Source organism: Muntiacus reevesi, chromosome 1, assembly GCF_963930625.1.
Source record: "Muntiacus reevesi chromosome 1, mMunRee1.1, whole genome shotgun sequence".
Taxonomy (NCBI): Eukaryota; Metazoa; Chordata; class Mammalia; order Artiodactyla; family Cervidae; genus Muntiacus; species Muntiacus reevesi.
This window is the reverse complement of record NC_089249.1, coordinates 187,371,271-187,388,427: the sequence shown is the minus strand read 5'-3', so window position 1 is coordinate 187,388,427 and position 17,157 is coordinate 187,371,271. Positions and strand designations below refer to the sequence as shown.

At 38.2% G+C, this 17,157-nt stretch overlaps 1 protein-coding gene across 1 annotated transcript; it reads right to left on the bottom strand.

Moving 5' to 3' along the window:
- Positions 1-15,386: 15,386 nt before the first annotated feature.
- LOC136155595 (olfactory receptor 7A10-like) lies at positions 15,387-16,936 on the bottom strand. The gene is made up of 2 exons (XM_065917493.1): positions 16,032-16,936; positions 15,387-15,435 (listed from the first exon to the last, which is right to left on the bottom strand). The coding sequence occupies exons 1-2, from the start codon at positions 16,934-16,936 to the stop codon at positions 15,387-15,389; spliced, it is 954 nt and encodes a 317-aa protein (XP_065773565.1).
- Positions 16,937-17,157: the final 221 nt, after the last annotated feature.

Here is a 17,157-nt window from a genome sequence, read left to right as displayed (position 1 = left end):
TGCTGTATCATTTCTTTGCACCATGTGGTGGTGATCACTACTAGGGAAGAAAAAAAGTAGCATGATTAATTTCTACCTGTGTGCACATTAACACAGTAAAATGCAATGAATTACAATATTTAATCATCTTTAAGGAATCTACTGTGTCATCTATGATTAGAAATTCCTGTTTAACACTCAAACTTTTTCCCAAGAGGTCATGATTATACAGTTTTATTTTTTTTGTTTGTTTTCTTTTTTTTTCCATTTATTTTTATTAGTTGTAGGCTAATTACTTTACAATATTGTAGTGGTTTTTGTCATACATTGACATGAATCATCTATGGATTTACATTATAAGCAAGGTGAAAAGACAGCCCTCAGATTGGGAGAAATTAATAGCAAATGATTATACAGTTTTAAAGCAAATGCCTTTCATATACTCTAAAAATTCATGTTGAGTACCAACCATCTTCTAGGGTAAATGTGTGAAGATGCTGAGAACAAAACTTCCAACAATGCAAAGTTGAAGAAAGAATATGAGTGAGCCAATGGAAAAATATGCATATGCTGTCTCATGTGGTAACAGATGATATGGGAAAGAAAAAAGGCAGGTATAAATTGCCATGCATGTATATGTTACATTTTAGTGATAGTTCAGGAAGATCTGCAAAGAAAGAGACCTGAAGTAAGACAATCCAGAGACATCAGTTTACCTGGGGACATAGTGTGCCCTATTAGGAAAAGACTCTGCAAAGTACCAGAGGGTAGGTACTTGTTTCTTCAATATTGTTTCAAATATTGAAGACTCAAAAGGCAGCAAAAGTGTCAAGGGGAACAAGCAAGAGCGAGTGTGAGGAGAAATGGTATCAGAGGATGCTAAGGAACAAGGTCTTCCTGCTACAGCTGAACCTTCAGACACAAGGAGTCCCTCATCCACATGTTGTTACTTTCACATTTTTATATTTGTTTTGATTCCTGTGAATTAAAATGAATTGACTTCTTTATTGGCATCTTCTGGTTGACATTATTGTGTCTGTGTTTTAAGGGTAATATTTTGGAGTGGATAAATTTAAGTATCACTTCCCAGAGAATTGCTCATTCCCCACAACACACACTTACACACATCATGTCTTACTGGGCTTGTTACTCTCTGGCTCTTCTCACTTTTGACCACAATAATTATGAAAGGAGTGATGAAAGAAAGTCATCATCCCTACGTTACCTTTGCCCTACATGTAGAAATAGTACCCAATTCTAGATGGTAAGCTTCCCATGCACTATATTCCACTCAAATATGACTACCTTGTGCTCTGTATTGGGCTTCCCCTGTGGTTCAGCAGTAAATAATCCCCTGCATTACAGGAGATGCAAGAGACATGGGTTTAATCCCTGGGTTGGGAAGATTCACTGGAGGAGACCATGGCAACACACTCCAGCATTTTTGCCTAGAGAATCCCATGGACAGAGGAGCCTGGTTGACTACAGTCCATGGGCCTGGAAAGGGTTGGACATGATTGATATATGCCAGATGTATGCACTAAAAAGAAAATTAAAAGTAGTTCAAAAAATTGAGAGAGTGAAAATTCCTGTGGAAGAAAATAAGGTCTACCTGTGGATCACGTTCCTTAGTGGTTGCCTTGTCCTAGGGTACAGGTCTTGGGGTATGTATACCTCTGTTATGCAGACGTTTCATCCTCGAGGACAAGTCTGATGGCATCAAAGATCTACACTATCGAGTACCCCACAACCCTGTATTGAATATTTTCATTCTCAAAGCAAAATTTAATAAACTCAGCTGGTCGCTAAGAGACCATGGAAAAGAGAAAGATTCATTGATTCTGGTAGCTTTCCAACACCAGTTATATTAACTTGATGCTCAAAATACCTCATAAAATATTTTAGAGCAATTTATCAAAGCAGGAAGGAATAATCATTATAGGACAACAGGAGCATTCCAGTAGAAAGTGAGCAAAGGGAATAAGGGCTTCCTTGGTGGCTCAGATGGTAAAGAATCTGCCTGAAATGCAGGAGACCCAGGTTTGATCCTTGGGTCATGAAGATTCCCTGAAGTAGGAAGTGGCAACCCACTCCAGTATTCTTCCTTGGAAAAACCCATGGATAGAGGAGCCTGGTGGTCTACAGGCATGGGGTCACAAAGAGTTGGACACAACTGAGCAACTAACACTTCCAAGGAAATAAACCCACAACTGACAACAGAAAATAGACAATACACAATAATAGATGAGGATTTTAAAGGATAAATGGTAACAGACTTTTGTAAATGATCTTGAATACAAAGCTTTTGATTCAGAAAACTGACTTTTGAAACTCAGTGCTATCACATATTAGCCGTTTGAATGTAGTGGATCTACAGACCCATTCTGAGCATTAATGACCTAATTCAAATAGTGGGGAGAGTGTATCTATCCTCCTAATTTGGAAGGCAAATTTAGTCAATATGTGTAAAACTTTAGCATAGTTCCCTTCTGTTACTAAATTATTAAGTATCACAGAGATGTGAATTTGCTTGTTTTTTCCTTCTACCTTCCAAATGTCTCCCTTGCTTCCCTACCTCTTGGTATTTAAGAATTCCAAAGTAAGATTCCTTTTCATACCCCTCTTTGCATTCTAAGCACAATATTTTCCTGTGAACATCTAATGTGAGGAAAGATACTGTGAAATGTTTGTCTCAAGAACGCTATTGCAAGGCAATATATACTTCCATAGATGTGGCTCTTTCTAATAAAAATGGAAGGTACTCAAATACTTCCCAAATTTAAGAGTCTTTTTGTAAATGTGGATATTTCATTTCCCATGCCTCCAAACCAACTTTTCTTACTCTCCTTAAATGTATAACTGCTCTAACATGCTCTGATTTTACTGGAACCACTTTATCCTCCTCATTGCTTCCTCATCCTCAACCAACTGGATTTCTATTCCCATCACTTAATTGTCAACACTCATTCTTGTGCTGCTGAGTTCATCAAACACTTCTTTAACATATTGAATAAATGAATTGTAAGTTAATTAGTCAACCTAGTAAATAACAATGGCTAATATCTGAGCCCTGGTGTGGGCCAACTAGGCTCTCAAATGACCTCAGTAAAAGGTTTTCCACTTGTATTCTCTCTCAAACTTCCTTGAAGTGCCTATAGGACTCTCACACTCACCTGGATGGGGACGACAAGAGGAAAGTCCCCGTGTGTATATCCAAGTTCCTCCGTGGATGGTTGATGATGAAGACTGCAGCTCTGTTCTTAGGCAGGTCAGAAGGAAAGAGGGAAGCATTGGTCCTTACTCAGATGTAGGACTCCAAAACCAATGACCATGCCCTTTGCACCCCAAGGTTGTACAGATTGAGGGATTCAGCCAAGGAGATTTTACAGCTCCCCATGTCCGTTCATTAGGTACTGTTTCAATTTTTACTCCCACATCCGAGCTCAACACTTCCCTGTGGGACACTGTTCTAGATAGGAAAACTATCTTGATGAGTCTCTTTTCCCAGAAGGATAATTAGAAATCAGGTGAATCTAGTTTTTATTACCCTCTCCCCATGAAATTGCCTGCCTTCCAGAAGTCTAACCTCTTTGCACTTTATCCTTGTGTGTGTTAAGTCGATTCAACTGGGTCCAATTCTTTGCAACCCTATGGACAGTAACCTGCTAGGGGCCTCTGTCTATGGTATTCTCCAGGCAAGAATAATGAAAAGGGTTGCTATGCCCTCCTCCAAGGGATCTTCCCAACTCACAGATCAAACCCACATCTCAAGTATCCTGCATTGGCAAGTAGGTTCTTTTCCACTAGCACCACCAGGAAAGCCCATATCAACTATACTTCAAATGAAAAAAAAACTTAAAGAAGCAAAAAATGGTATTGACATAATTATGTGACATAGATTAGTAATAAAATTGGCAAAAGAGTAGACATGCACTTCACTTCAGTCACTCAGTCATCTCTGACTCTGTGCAAACCCCATGGATTGCAGCAACCCAGGCTTCCCTGTCCTTCACCATTTCCCAGAGCTTGCTCAAACTCATGTCCATCAAGTCAGTGATGTCATCCAACCATCTCATCCTCTGTCATCCCCTTCTCCTCCTGCCTTAATCTTTCCCAGCATCAGGGTCTTTTCTAAGGAGTCAGCTCTTTGCATCAGATGGCCATAGTAATGGAGCTTCAGCTTCAGCATCAGTCCTTCCAGTGAATATTCAAGACTGATTTTCTTTAGGACTGGCTTGTTTGATCTCCTTGCAATCCAAGTGACTCTCAAGAGTCGACTCCACCACCACAGTTCAAAAGCATCAGTTCTTTGGTGTTCAGTCTTCTGTATAGTCGAACTCTATCATCCATACACGACCACTGGAGAAACTATAGCTTTGACTAGATGGACGTTTGTTGGCAATGTAATGTCTCTGTTTTTTAATATGCTGTGTAGATTGGTCATAGCTTTCTTCTAAGGAGCAAGCATCTTTTGATTTCATGTCCACACTCACCATATGCAGTGATTTTGGAACCCCCAAAAATAAAGTCTCTCACTGTTCCAATTGTTTCTCCATTTATGTGCCATGAAGTGATGAAACTGGATGTAATGATCTTAATTTTTTAAATGTTGAGTTTTAAACCAGTTTTTTCACTCTCCTCTTTCCTTCATCAAGAGGTCCTTTAGTTCCTCTTCACTTTATGCCATAAGGGTGGTGCTCTGCATATCTGAGACTATTGATATTTCTCCCAGCAATCTTGATTCCAGCTTGTGCTTCATCCAGCCTGGCATTTTGCATGATGTCCTCTGAATATAAGTTAAATAAGCAGGGTGACAATACACAGCCTTGACATACTCCTTTCCCAAGTTGGAACCAGTCTGTCATTCCATATCCAGTTCTAACTGTTGCATCTTCACCTGCATACAGATTTCTCAGGAGACAAGTCAGGTAGTCTGTGGTCTGGTGTTCCAATCTCTTGAAGAATTTTACACTGGTTGTTGTGATCAACACAGTCAAAGGTTTTAGTGTAATCAATAAAGCAGAAGTAGATATTTTCTGGAACTCTCTTGCTTTTTCTATGATCCAGTGGATGTTGGCAATTTGATCTCATTTTCCTCTGCCTTTTCAAAATCCAGCTTGAATTTCTGGAAGTTCATGGTTCATGTACTGTTGAGGCCTGGCTTTGAGAATTTTGATTATTACTTTGCTGGAGTGTGAGATGAGTGCAATCGTGCAGTAATTTTAACATTCTTTGGCACTGCCCTTCTTTGGGATTGGAAAACTGACCCTTTCCAGTCCTGTGGCCACTGCTGAGTTTTAACTGAATGTAATACTCAATGTTCCTAGAAACAGTGCCACATAGTAGATGTTCAATTATTTGTAGAAAGAATCAAGAATAAGGTACATTAGAGATGTACATTGGGCTTTCCAGCTGGCTCAGTCAGTAAAGAATCCACCTGCAATAAAGGAGACCCAGATTCAATTCCTGGATCAGGAAGATCCCTTGGAGAGGGAAAGGCTACCCATTCCAGTATTCTTGCTTGGAGAATTCCATGGACAGAGGAGCCTGATGGGTTACAGTCCCTGAAATCCTGAAGAGTAAGATACGACTAAGCAACTAATATTTTCACTTTTCATAGTGATTTCAAGATAACTGAATGCAACAATATGAATAAAAATCTACAATTAACTTCTATAAGGACATAAAATATTAACAATTTAGTGATATCAACATGGGCTACTATTTCAACTTAAATTCCCAAAGGCTTAGAAATAAAATAACTTAAAGGATTTTAAAATGTGGGAATATAGGAGTACTCAAGTTACAATTTGTTCACATATTAATATATTTGGATTCAAATACACTTATAAAAGATGAAAGTGATCTTCTTCCAATGGCAAAGAAGAATGCTTTCAGGGTGCTCAACAAAGGTGATACAACTTTTAGAAATATGTTTATTTATCATATTTGATAAATATATTGATAAATATGTTTATCAAGAAAGACTGATAAGAGCAATAACAAGTGAGAGATTTCTATGTATATAAATGTATAAAAGGTTATTTATTAGCACTATGCAAAAGAACATTCACTTTATTTTTTGTTTATAACAAGGATTTTCAAGTGACAAGTATTAAAATGACAGTTCAATTATTGCAGTAAAAAAAAAAAAAAAAACCCAAAAAGTAGAAAAGCAATGGAAAGAACACCACATGACTAAGTAATATGGAACTAAAGAGCCTTTTGATGAAAGTGAAAGAGGAGAGAGAAAAAGCTGGCTTAAAACTCAGCATTCAAAAAATGACACCCTGTCTCATCACTTCATTGCAAATAGATGGGGAAACAATGGAAACAGTGACAAACTTTATTTTCTTGGACTCCAAAATCACTGCAGATGGTGACTGCATCCATGAAAATGAAAGGCGCTTGCTCCTTGGAAGAAAAGCTATGACCAACCTAGACAGCATATTAAAAAGCAGAGACATCATTTTGCCAAAAAATTCCATCTAGTCAAAGCTATGGTTTTTCCAGTAGTCAGGTAGGGATATGAGAGCTGAATTATAAAGAAGGCTGAGCACTGATGAATTGATACTTTTGAACTGTGGTGTTGGAGTAGACTCTTGAGAGTCCCTTGGACTCCAAGGATATCAAACCAGTCAATCCTAAAGGAAATGAATCCTGAATATTCATTGGAAAGACTGATGTTGAAGCTGAAACTCCAATACTTTGGCCAACTGATACAAGGAACTGACTCCTTAGAAAAGACCCTGATGCTGGGAAAGACTGAAGACAGGAGGAGAAGGGGATGAGAGAAGATGAGGTGGTTGGATGGCATCACCAACTCATCGGACATGAGTTTGAGCAAGCTCCAGGAGCTGATGATCAACAGGGAAGTCTGCATTGCTGCAGTCCATGGAGTCGCAAAGAGTTGGACACAACAGTGTGACTTAGCTGAACTGAGTAATAAAAAGAACAACATATGACTGAGTATATGCTATCAAACATTCTCACTAATACATCTACATACATAAAATAATTAAATTGCATGCAATAATTTTGTGAATAAATGGAACATCAAATTTTTGTTGAAAAGTGTGATCAAATATAGGAATGCAAGCAATCCTATCAAAGCATACAAAACAAAGGACTCTCACAGACAATGTTTTTTATCAAGAAAGTAAATGACTAAAAAAATGAAATATATATACAGCATCATTGGTAATAAAATAATTGCAAGTGCTATAATTAATAGTAATTTAAGATCTTTAGTGTGCTCATTTTCATATAAAACATTTTATGTGAATATCCAGAGATAGAAAAGATACTGAGATATATAAGTTCCAAGAAATGCTGCAGTAGGCATGTATTTGCGTAAATCCCTTGGTTGGGATTTATTTTTGCAATCCTTATTGTAAAATTCAGACTTAAATAGAAGAATGTAGGGAAAATCACTAAATCATTCAGGTACAACCTAAATTAAATCCCTTGTGATCACACAGTGGAAGTGATAAATAGATTCAAGGGATTAGACCTGATAGAGTGCCTGAAGAACTAAGGATGGAGTTTCATAACATGTCCACAGATAGTGATCAAAACCATCCCCAAGAAAAGAAATGTAAAAAGGCAAAATGGTTGTCTGAAGAGGCTTTACAAATAACTGAAAAGTGAGGAGGTGGAAAAGGCAAAAGAGAAAAGGAAAGATATATCCATCTGAACGCAGATTTCCAAAGAATAGCAAGGAGAGATAAGAAAATCTTCCTCAATGATCAATGCAAAGAAACAGAGGGCAACAATACAATGGGAAAGACTAGAGTTCTCTTCAAGATGAGTAGAGATACTGAGGGAACAATTCATGCAAAAATGAGCTCAATAATGGACAGAAATGGTATGGAACTAAAAGAAGCAGGAGATATTAAGACAAGGTGGCAAGAATACATAGAAAAATTACACAAAAAAAGATTTTTTCTGTTGTCCTCTAGGAATTTTTATTTGTTTATTTATTTTAAATTAATTCATTTTACTTTACAACATTGTATTAGTTTTGCCATACATTGACTTGAGTCCTCCATGGGTGTATATGTGTTCCCTATCCTGAACACCCCTCCGACCTCCCTCCTCATCCCATTCCTCTGGGTCATCCAAGTGCACCAGCCCCGAGCATCCTGTAGACTGTTCAAGAAATCTGTGTCTCTTTTGCTGTCTCACATACAGGGTTATCATTACCAGCTTTCTAAGTTCCATATTTATGTGTTATACTGTATTGGTGTTTTTCTTTCTGGCTAACTTCACTCTGTATAATAGGCTCCAGTTTCATCCAACTCAATGGAACTGATTCAAATGCATTTTTTTAATGGATGAGTAATATTCCATTGTGTATATGTACCACAGGTTTCTTATCCATTCGTCTACTGATGGACAACTAGGTTGCTTCCATATCCTGGCTATTGTAAACAGTGCTGTGATGAACATTGGGGTACACATGTCTCTTTCGATTCTGGTTTCCTCAGTGTGCAAGCCCAGCAGCGGGATTGCTGGGTCATATGGAAATGACCCAGATAACCACAATGGATGATCACTTACCTAGAGTCAGACATCCTGGAATGTGAACTCAAGTGAACCTTAGGAAGCATCACTACAAACAAAGCTAGTGGAGGTGATGGGATTCTAGCTGAGCTATTCCACATCCTAAAGATGATGCTGTGAAAGAGCTTCACTCAGTATTTTCAGGAAATTTGGCCACAGTGCCCACAGGAATGGTAAATGTCAGTTTCCATTCCAATCCCAAAGAAGGGAAATGCTAAAGGATGTTCAAACTACTGCACAATTTCACTCATTCCACATGAGGGCAAGATCATGCAAAAATCCTGCAAGATAGGCTTTAACAGTACATGAACTGAGAACTCCCAGATGGACAAGCTGGTTTTAGAAAAGGCAGAGGAACCAGAAATCAAATTGCCAACATCTATTGAATTATAGAAAAAATAAGAGAATTCCAGAAAAACATCTACTTCTGCTTCACTGACTACACTAAAGCCTTTGACTGTGTGGATCACAACAAACTGTGGAAAATTCTTCAAGAGGTGGGAATTTCAGACCACCATACTTGCCTCCTGAAAAATCTTTATGCAGGTCAAGAAGCAACAGTTAGACCTGAACTGGTTCCAAATTGGGAAAGGAATCCATCAAAGGTGTATATTGTCACCATGCTTATTTAACTTATATTCAGAGTACATCATGTGCAATGCTGAACTGGATGAATCACAACCTGGAGTCAAGATTGCCGGAAAAAATTTCAATAACCTCAGATATGCAGATGGCACCACTCATATGCTAGAAAGTGAAGAGGAACTAAAGAGCCCCTTGATGAAGGTGAAAGAGGAGAGAAAAAGCTGGCTAAAACTCAGCATTCAAAAAACTACAATCATGGCATTAGGTCTAATCACTTCATGGCATCTGGTCTCATCACTTAATGGCAAATAGATGGGAAGCAATGGAAACGGTGACAAACTTTATTTTCAAGGGGGAATAAAAGCTATGACAAACATAGACAGTGTATTAAAAAGCAGAGAATTACTTTTGCTGACAAAGGTCCACATAGTCAAAGCTATGGTTTTTCAAGTAGTCAGGTATGATTGTGAGAGTTGGACTATAAAGAAGGCTGAGTGCAGAATAGATGCTTTTGAACTGAGGTGTTGGAGAAGACTCTTGAGAGTCTCCTGGACTGCAAGGATTTCAAACCAGTCAATCCTAAAGGAAATCAATCCTTAACATTCACTAGAAGGACTGATACTGAAGCTGAAGCTCCATTACTTTGGACACCTGCTGTGAAGTCTGACCCATTTGAAAAGACCCTGATTCTGGGAAAGATTGAAGACAGGAGGAGAAGGGAACAACAGAAGATGAGACGGTTGGATGGCATCATCGACTCAATGGATATGAGTTTGAGCAAGCTCTGGGAAATGGTGAAGGACAGGAAAGCCTGGGTTGCTGCAGTCCATGGGGTCTCAAAGAGTCAGACGCGACTGTGGGACTTAACAACTTGTTCAGGACCTTTCTAATTAATATGAAAACCAAGGACATGGCTTAGCGAGTGAACAACAGTAACAACATACTATAACCTACCTTAGAACGTTATCATGATTGTCTGCAAAAATTTTTATTTGTGATGTAGTCATCAATAAATGTAGTCATCATACAACATTTATGATGCAGTCCCCTTATGCATTTCATCCCCCATTATATTAATGATACTCAGAAGGGTTTAATGTTATGCTCAGTAAAAGTGAAAGTGAAATTGCTCAGTAGTGCCCGACTCTTTGCGACCCCATGGACTGTAGCCTACCAGGCTCCTCCATCCATGGGATTTTCCAGGCAAGAGTACTGGAGTGGGTTGCCATTTCCTTCTCCAGGAGATCTTTCCAACACAGGGATCGAACCCAGGTCTCTGGCGTTGTAGGCAGATACTTTACTGTCTGAGCCACTAGGGAAGTGTTCAATATTTTAAACCAAATAAGAGATAGAGTCTTGATTGGAATCTCTCAGGAGGCTCCCAGTTTTCAAACACTGGAGCAGTGATTCTCAACCAAGAGTGATTTTTCAATTAAAGATATTTGGCAATATTTGAAGGGGTCCTACTGAACTCTTCTGATGTACAGGACGTCATCCAGTGCTAGTAATCATACTTCCCAAATATCAACACTGAGAAGGTGATGAAACCTATTCTAGACTAGCACTTCTCTGAATCCACTGCTTCACAAATTACCAAGGATTGTATTTCAAATGTAAATTATTATTCAGTCGGCCAGATCAGGGGCCTGGGGCCCTGCAATTCTAACAAAATCCTAAGTGTTATTTGATAGCACAGGTTCTGGTCTGTGGATGTCAATTTAAGTACCAAGAAAGTAGTTCTGTGTTAGATTCAGGTGTAAGAAGTTTTAGGCCTTCACCAAGAATACTCCATTCTTTCTTAATTTTGAAAGAAAAGATTTTTGATCACCTTTTAGGTAGTGATAAATTTTGTGTTTGACTTTTTATAGAAGTATTAAGTGACATCAAATCATTTCTATTAGAATAAGATTTTGCAGTAGTCACAATAAGATCCTCCAAAAGATGTCTACAGCAAAATCTCAAAAACCTTGGAATAGCCTAGTTTACATAACTAGTTTAATTACAATAGCAGAGGAAATAAGGTTGCTCATCATTGATCTTTATTTAAGAATATTAGCACAGATATCCAGGTCAGACTAATACAATTACGATGATTTTTCTAACCATGCAAGAGAGAGTAAGAGTTGGAATTAGAGAGAGAGTTAAAATGCCAGGCACCTGCATTTGAATATGGAGCAAGTACCCTGAACTATGGAATGGTGGTGGCCACTAGAAGTAAAACAGAAAATTAAATGTAACCTCTTTTGGAGTATCCATAAGGATCAGAGTCTTATAGATATCTAAATTCTTGCTCAATGAGACTTCAGGCCTCTGACCTTACAGAATTTTATGACAGGCACTTTTTTTAACACACAGGTGTGGTAATTTGTTATTCTAGCAATAGGAATCTAAAATATATTTGTCCAATTATCTAGTATTTCTAGGAGCTCAGCTAAAGATTTTTGATTCACACAATAAGCTTCTGTTAAATAGGACATTTTGTGTTGAACGCCTACCATATGTAGGAGGAAATCAGAGTCACTTTAGAGATCTTTTTCCCATTAGCTGATACAAAGAATTTTTTTTATCTAAATGTAAATGTGGCTCTGATTTTGAGGCCTTTGAAATTGAAAATAGGAAAAGTACATCATTATTGAAATTAATAACCTAGTTTAAATCTTTCTGTTAACGTTTCTACATTCTTTCTAGTTTATGTTAATTCAAGCATTTTTTTTCTTACTTCTATCCTTCCAACTTTCTCTCAAGTTTTCTTTCAACACAATCGGTGAGATTACTAATGAGACTGTGTGCAATACATGTATGTGAATGGGTTTATTTCAGAGAATGGTGTATATAGATGCAGGCACATATAAACATATATGTACTCTGAACCTTGAACATGGTTTGTGGACTCAGCAAATATTTCTATGCATTGCATACATACCTCACAATATCCAAGTGAAGCTAGAATTTATTATCTCATATTTTCTTATGAAATAAAAACTGAGGCTTAGTTCAGGTCAGGTCAGTTCAGCCACTCAGTCGTGTCCAACTCTTTGCAACCCCATGAACCGCAGCACACCAGGCCTCCCTGTCCATCACCAACTCCTGGAGTCCACACAAACCCATGTCCATTGAGTCAGTAATGCCATCCAACCATATCATCCTCTGTCGTCCCCTTCTCCTCCTGGGCTCAATCTTTTCCAGCTTTAGGATCCTTTCAAATGAGTCAGCTCTTCCCATCAGATGGCCAAAGTATTGGAGTTTCAGCTTCAGCATCAGTCCTTCCAATGAACACCCAGGACTGATCTCCTTTAGGATGAACTAGTTGGATCTCCTTCCAGTCCAAGGGACTCTCGAGAGTCTTCTCCAACACCAGAGTTCAAAAGCATCAATTCTTCGGCGCTCAACTTTCTTTATAGTCCAACTCTCACATCCATACATGATGACTGGCAAAGTCATAGCCTTGACTAGATGGGCTTTGTAGGCAATGTCTCTGCTTTTTAATAGGCTGTCTAAGTTGGTCATAACTTTCCATCGAAGGAATAAGTGTCTTATTTCACTACCGCAATCACCATCTGCAGTGATTTTGGAGCCCAGAAAAATAAAGTCAGCCATTGTTTCAATTGTTTCCCCAACTATTTGCCATGAAGTGATGGGACCAGATGCCACGATCTTAGTTTTCTGAATGTTGAGCTTTAAGCCTACTTTTTAACTCTCTTCTTTCCCTTTCACCAAGAGGCTCGTTAGTTACTCTTCACTTTCTGCCATAAGGGTGGTGTCATCTGCATATCTGAGTTATTGATATTTCTCCCAGCAATCTTGACTCCAGTTTGTGTTTTCTCCAGCCTAGAGTCTCTCATGATGTACTCTGCATATAAGTTAAATAAACAGGGTGACAATATACAGCCTTGACGTACTCCTTTTCCTATTTGGAACCAGTCTGTTGTTCCATGTCCAGTTCTAACTGTTTCTCCTTGACCTGCATATAGGTATCTCAGGAGGCAGGTCAGGTGGTCTTGTATTCCCATCACTTTCATAATATTCGACAGTTTATTGTGATCCACACAGTCAAAGGCTTTGGCATAGTCAATAAAGCAGCAATAGATGTTTTTCTGGAACTTTCGCTTTTTTGATAATCCAGCGGATAATGGCAATATGATCTCTGGTTCTTCTGGCTTTTCTAAAATCAGCTTGAACAGTTGGAAGTTCACGATTCATGTACTGCTGAAGTCTGGCTTGGAGAATTTTAAGCATGACTTTACTAGCATGTAACATGAATGCAATTGTTTGGTAGTTTGAGGATTCTTTAGGATTGCCTTTCTTTGGTATTGGAAAGAAAACTGACCTTTTCCAGTCCTGTGGCCACTGCTGAGTTTTTCAAATTTGCTGGCATATTGAGTGCAGCACTTTCACAGCATCATCTTTCAGGGTCTGAAATAGCTCAACTGGAATTTCATCACCTCCACTACATTTGTTCATAGTGATGCTTTCTCAGGCCCACTTGACTTCACATTCCAGGATGTCTGGCTCTAGGTGAGTGATCACACCATCGTGATTATCTGGGTCATGAGGATCTTGTTTTGTTTTCCTCTATGTCTTTGCACTGATCACTGAGGAAGGCTTTCTTATCTCTCCTTGTTATTCTTTGGGACTCTGCATTCAAATGGGTATATCTTTCTTTTTCTCCTTTACTTTTCTCTTCCCTTCTTTTCACAGCTATTTGTAAATCCTCCTCAGACAGCCATTTGGCATTTTTGCATTTCTTTTCCTTGGAGATGGTCTTGATTCCTGTCTCCTGTACAATGTCACATACTTGCATCCATAGTTCATCAGGCACTCTGTCTATCAGATCTAATCTTTTAAATCTATTTCTCACTTCCACTGTATAGTCACAAGGGATTTGATTTAGGTCATACCTGAATGGTCTGGTGGTTTTCTCGACTTTCTTCAATTTCAGTCTGAATTTGCTAATAAGGAGTTCATGATCCAACCACAGTCAGCTCCTGGTCTTGTTTTTGCTGACTGTATAGAGTTTCTCCATCTTTGGCTGCAAAGAATATAATCAATCTGATTTCGGTGTTGACCATCTGGTGATGTACATGTATAAAGTCTTCTCTTGCATAGTTGGAAGAAGGTGTTTGCTATGACCAGTGCGTCTCTTGACAGAACTCTATTAGCCTTTGCCCTGCTTCATTTTGTACTCCAAGGCCAAATTGTCCTGTTACTCCAAGTATTTCTTGACTTCGTACTTTCGTATTCCAGTCCCCTATAATGAAAAGAATATCTTTTTTGAGTGTTAGTTCTAGAAGGTCTTGTAGGTCTTCATAGAACTGTTCAACTTCAGCTTCTTCAGCGTTACTGGTTGGGGCATAGATTTTGATTACCATGATATTGAATGGTTTGCCTTGCAAATGAACAGAGATCATTCTGTCATTTTTGAGATTGAATCCAAGTACTGCATTTCTGACTCCTTTGTTGACCATGATGGCTACTCCATTTTTTTTAAGGGATTCCTGCCCACAGTAGTAGATAAAATGGTCATCACAGGTAACTGAGGCTCAGGGAAATTATATTGTTAACAAGAACAATATGAAGAAATTAAAATTTATTGTGCACCTTTTTAAATTATTCACAAGTGGAACCATATAGTATACTCTTAATTTTGGACATTTAGAAAACTGTATACTTTAAAAATGTGCAGTTCTTTGTATGCAATTGCATGTTAATTAATAAGCTAAAAATTAAACATTTCTAGTGTTGCGTGGTTTAAGGTAATATGTTAAGCACAGGTAGTTGAGTCACAGCTAAAATTGGTTGGAGATAGGAAGAAAGCAAAGTGTCAAAGTGTTTTATTTATATATTTTACATCATATATATCATATACATATGATATTTATATTATCCATTGACTTTTACTGATTATGAAAGAAATTAGAATGGAGAACATAATTCATTTAGAGCATAGGAAAGAATCACATTCATAGGCTGCAGCAATGGAATTTTTTTCAAGCATAAAAAGATACAATTACACCAAATAATCCTTTGCCCTAGTGATAAACCTCTTTACACACAGACAATGAAATGACATGCACCAATAAGTAAGTGACACCATGAAAAGAAGTTTGCCTAGAAATAATCTGACACAAATTTTTGCTACATCATACTTAAGTTCCCCTCTGACTCTAGGTTTTATAATGTCAAACCCTTACTGAAATTTTTGTTTCATGTACACACCAATTAGAGACATATTTTTGATGCTCCCTTTTGCCAGTGACTCATGTGGGTAAAGTGGACACTGAGCTACATAGAGAACAGTACACTGTGAGGGCATAAAACCAGATGAAGTACTATGAGGCACACTATCTGTTAATGTCTACAATTTTTCAGAAAGAGCAATTACAGTGGTGATGTTTCAAGATACGATGAACCAAAATGTGATAAAATGTAGTTTCATATTTTACTCTTCTATGAAATTATGTAATAGGTTTGGGTACAGTTTTTTTCCATAAGCAAAATTCACGATTATTAAAATGAAAGAAAAAATACTCATTATAAAATATTTCATTTCAGAAGAATTTATTCTTAAGAAATGGGTGAAGTCTCATGAGATAAATGGAAATTTACATATATGTCACACAAGAAGTTGAGTCAATTTGAGAGAGTAGAAAAATGACAAAAAAAAAAAAACACTTAGATAACAGAGAAAATTTAATAAAGGATATTTTTTAAATTTTATAGGTAAGTTTAAATCAAAGAAATGGATATACCAGGCTATAAATTGAAGAAGCAATTACTATTATCACAATCTGAACAAAGAATCACAATATCTGCCTATGAGGCTTTGAGTCCTGCTGTCATGGGTATTTCTTCAGTCCAAGGGCAAATGGGCCTATTAAAAAGTTTCCATCCCAAAGAATCTTTTCAGAGCCCTCTTTACAGCTTTATTTCTCAGACTGTAGATGAAGGGGTTCAGCATGGGTGTGACCACAGTGTACATCACTGAGGCTATTGCACTTGCTTCTGAGCTGTGGGTATCAGAAGAACTAAGGTACACTCCTAAACATGTGAAATAAAATAAGGAGACAACAGAGAGGTGAGATGCACAGGTGGAGAATGCTTTATACTGCCCCTGAGCAGATGAGATTCCACAGATAGAGGCCACTATCTTAGAGTAAGAGTAAATGATACCAGCCAGGGGAATGCCCCCCATAATTACAGATCCAAAATACAGCACTGTGTTATTGAGGAAAGTGTCAGAACAGGCAAGTTGGATCAGCTGTTGGATTTCACAAAAAAAGTGGTGGATTTCCAGGTCTGAGCAGAAGGACAATCGCAATATCATTAAGTTGTGTAACAAGGAGTTCAGGACACTAATGATCCAGGAGACCAGAACCAGCCATCCACAGAGCTGGGCGTTCATGGTGACTGTGTAATGCAGGGGGTGGCAAATGGCCATGAAGCGGTCATAGGCCATCACAGTCAGGAGAATGTCATCTAATCCTGCAAAGAGAATGTAAAAATGCATCTGGACAATGCAGCCTTCATAAGTTATGACTTTGCTCTGTATCTGGACATTTTGCAGCATCCTTGGGATGGTGGTGGAGGTGAAGCAGATGTCTACAAAGGACAGGTTGGAGAGGAAGAAGTACATGGGAGTGTGGAGGTGGGGGTCTGAGCTGACGGCCAGGATGATGAGCAGGTTTCCAAATACAGTGATCAGGTACATGGAGAGGAAAAGCCCAAATATGAGGGGTTGCAGTTCTGGTACCTCTGAAAGTCCCACGAGAAGAAAGTTTGAAATGTGTGTATTGTTCCCTGGTTCCATATGGTGAAGGTGACTCTTGGAAAAAAAGAGAACAACATGACTAATTTTTCATGAAATTCACATAACTCGCATAGCTGAAGTACTAGTATTTCTATTTTACTTGCAAGAAACTGATGTTAATATATTGTATGTAGATAGACCCTCCCTAAGGATGTATCCCACTTCACCTCTCACCAGATATTTTTATCACATTGTCAGCATACTTTCAAAGAGTTCATGTA